Here is a 3,360-nt window from a genome sequence, read left to right on the forward strand (position 1 = left end):
AAATCAATTAAAACAAGTTTTCAAAAAATTGTTATGAAAATACACATTTAACCGGTTAAAACCATGATTTAACTGGTTGAATGAGTCAATCAGTTACACAATTGATTCAAAAAAAAATTTCAAAACTTACAGCCAGCTAAGTGACAAACAACCGATTATTTCGACAAATCAACCGGTTGTTTTTCCTTTGCTTGGAAAAACACTTAGTTTAAAACAGTTTTGATCAAGCTTTGTGTAGGCTTCAAGGACTGATCTTAACAAAGATTCTAAACATCCTAATCTAAACCCAAACCCAGAAAGCAACACAACTTCAGGCTTCATGTGGATTTGAAACATCAATGCTCCCATGTTCAACAATCTCCCATTTGATGGAGACAAATCCCTGGATGCTTTTAGGAATGTTCTTTGTTTAGAATTTTTTCAACCCGCATTCATTAAACAAACACAAAAACACAGGGTAATCTAATCCAAAGCAAATAAGCACCAAAAACCAGTTTTCTCTTGGTGATTTCCAAAATAGGAACATTAGCCAAATCAATTGAGAAACCAGCACACATACACAAGTGCAGAACAGATACACAATCATTTATTTCGCAGGAATAATCGGTTGAAAATATGTATATAAGAAATAACAGTTTAACATACTTCAAATTTAAATAAGTTAAAGCAATGAAGTAGTAAAAGAACAATTAAGAACATTACAAATCCCAACACATTTGTCCCCTTATTTGTCTTATCAAATAGACAAAAGGCAGGATTAAAAACAAATAGACAAGGCATGCATATCAATTATTCCCAATTCATTCCTTAGAGAATAGTACTTGTCCTTTGATAGAGGTTTGGTGAAGATGTCTACAAGCTGGCTCTCTGTTGAGACAAACTGAATCTCACAATCACCATTATTGATATGATCACGTATGAAGTGAACCTTATTTCAATTTGCTTTGTCCTCGAGTGTTAAACCTGATTTTTTGTCAGATTTATGGCACTCGTGTTGTCACATAGTAGAGGTACTTTATTGATCTTGAATCCAAAGTCTTCAAGTTATTGCTTGATCCATAAAACTTGTGCACAACAGCTTCCTGCAACTATATATTCAGCTTCGACTGTTGATAAAGCTACACATGCTTACTCTTTACTGTGCCATTAAATGAGACTAGATCCAAGTAGGTGACATGTTCCACTTCTACTCTTTCTGTCTAATTTGCAACTTGCAAAGTCAGAATCAGAATATCCTACTAAATGAATAGGAGAGTGCGAAGGATACCATAACCCCATGGATGTTGTGCCTTTCAGATACTTCAGAATCCTTTTGGAAGCTTTGAGATGTGATTCCGTAAGACAGGATTAAAATCTTGCACAAAGGCAGATATCAAACATTATGTCTGGTCTGCTTGCTGTTAGGTATATAAGAGAACCTATTAAACCTCTGTATTTGGTTTGATCAACCTCTGGTCCAGCTTCATCAACACCTTTATAGCCTGCAGCTTTACAGGCTTCCATCTCAAACTTCTTGAGTATGTCATTGCAGTACTTGGATTGACATACAAAGATCCCTTTTTTGGATTGCTTCATTTGCAGTCCAAGGAAGAACAAAAGTTCCCCCATCATTGACATTTCGAACTCTCCCTGCATAGCTTTGACAAAATCCTCACAAAGTTTTGCATTAGAAGAGCCAAATAAAATATCATCCATATAAATTTGCACTAAGATAACATCAGAATCAACTTTCTTAATGAACAAAGTTTTATCAACGTTTCCTCTTTCATATTGATGGGATAGAAGAAAATACAATGTTTTCTTTAGCTTGTATACATGATTAGGATGCTTGTGATCTTCAAACCCCAGGTGGTTGTGAAACATAGATCTCTTCATTTTATAACTCCATTGAGAAAAGCACTTTTCACGTCCATCTGAAACAACTTGAAACCACTCATGCAAGCAAAACCTAATAAAAGTCTTGTTAGAATGTATGGCTTTAAACTAGAGGGGGGTGAATGGTTTAATGGGGGGTTTTCACAAACTTTTTAGGATAGAATGAAATTCTTTGCAAGAAACCAGATTTAGGAATTCAGTTTGCCAAGAACAAAGCTCAAAACAGAAAAGCAACAGAAAAACAATCGGTTGTTTATACCAGTAAAATAACAGCAACTGAAATTAAAGTGTTTAAGGAAGAGAGAATTGCACAAAACAGTTTATACTGGTTCACTCTTAACTCGAGAGCTACATCCAGTTTCCCAGAAACCACTAGGTAATCCACTAGGTAATCAAATTCAGATTACATACACACACCACCAAAGAAGTGACCTTGATTGATGGAGATCAAGCTCAAGATGACATGGAGGCCAATCAAAATGGAGGACGCCCATGGAGGTCAAAGCCCACCTCAAAGGATTACAAGAAGCATGTTCAAAGCTTTAGGAGCTAGGGGACATTTATTTTCTCTTTTTGTAATTTCTTTAGTTGAAGGTGCTTAGAGGGAAACATTAGAGACCTCTTTTGTTATAGCATCTTTTAGGCTTTAGTTAGGAGCTTTAGGAGGGGGGATGTATTAGTAGATAGGTGTAGGAGTAGAATAGGAGGTGCCAAAGTGAAGGAAGAGGTCACACCTTCCTCATGCATGGTTTAGGCGCCGGTTTTAAATAGGTTTAGGAGGGAATTTTGAATTCTCTTAGCTTTGATTTTCAGGACCTTAGGCTATAAATAGAGGTGCTCTCTTTGTATTTTTCAGATTGGAATTTAGACTAAAGAAACTATACTCATTTTTTGAGAGAGCATTGGAGAGCTTTGTGCCTTCTTCACTAGTCTTATCTTGATGGTTCAATGGTTACCTCAAGTGGCGGCTTGCACACTTATCTTGGAGTCTCCATCCTTCTAGTGGCGTGATCATCCAACCATTCCTCCATCTTCATGAGCTTTCTCTTCAACTTCCTTCCTTCTTTGTTAATTCCATGTCTTAACTTGTTTCTTGTTGTTTTGGTTCGGCAATTTCAGCTTAATTTTGTGTTGCTTCGGTTCTTTCATCATGCTTTGCTATTCTTCATCTTTCTTCTTCATTTTCCAGCTTTTTGTTCGGTTCAATTTAATTTCCAGCATTCAAATTTAGTTTGCTTAGCTTTTGTGCCTTTTTGTTCGGTTCAATTTGACAATAATTGGATCTTCTATATGAGTTTGTGTTTTGGCACTAGTTTTGGTGAGTTCTTGTTCATAGAACCTTGATCCATTTCTATGAGAAAGTGCCTAGCTCTTAACCAACTCAAGATGATTCCTAAGAATGTCAAAAATCATTCCAATTGTGCTAGTGGAATCACATCATTGATCCCCTCAAAACATACACTTCCTTTGGCTGAGCACACACAC

At 36.3% G+C, this 3,360-nt stretch overlaps 1 protein-coding gene across 1 annotated transcript; it reads right to left on the bottom strand.

Moving 5' to 3' along the window:
• Positions 1-1,347: 1,347 nt before the first annotated feature.
• LOC137817364 (uncharacterized mitochondrial protein AtMg00810-like) lies at positions 1,348-1,875 on the bottom strand. Its single transcript, XM_068620649.1, has one exon. It carries the CDS (start codon positions 1,873-1,875, stop codon positions 1,348-1,350), a length of 528 nt encoding a protein of 175 aa, XP_068476750.1.
• Between the last annotated feature and the right edge of the window lie 1,485 nt (positions 1,876-3,360).

This window comes from Phaseolus vulgaris, unplaced genomic scaffold (assembly GCF_000499845.2).
Source record: "Phaseolus vulgaris cultivar G19833 unplaced genomic scaffold, P. vulgaris v2.0 scaffold_34, whole genome shotgun sequence".
Lineage (NCBI taxonomy): Eukaryota > Viridiplantae > Streptophyta > Magnoliopsida > Fabales > Fabaceae > Phaseolus > Phaseolus vulgaris.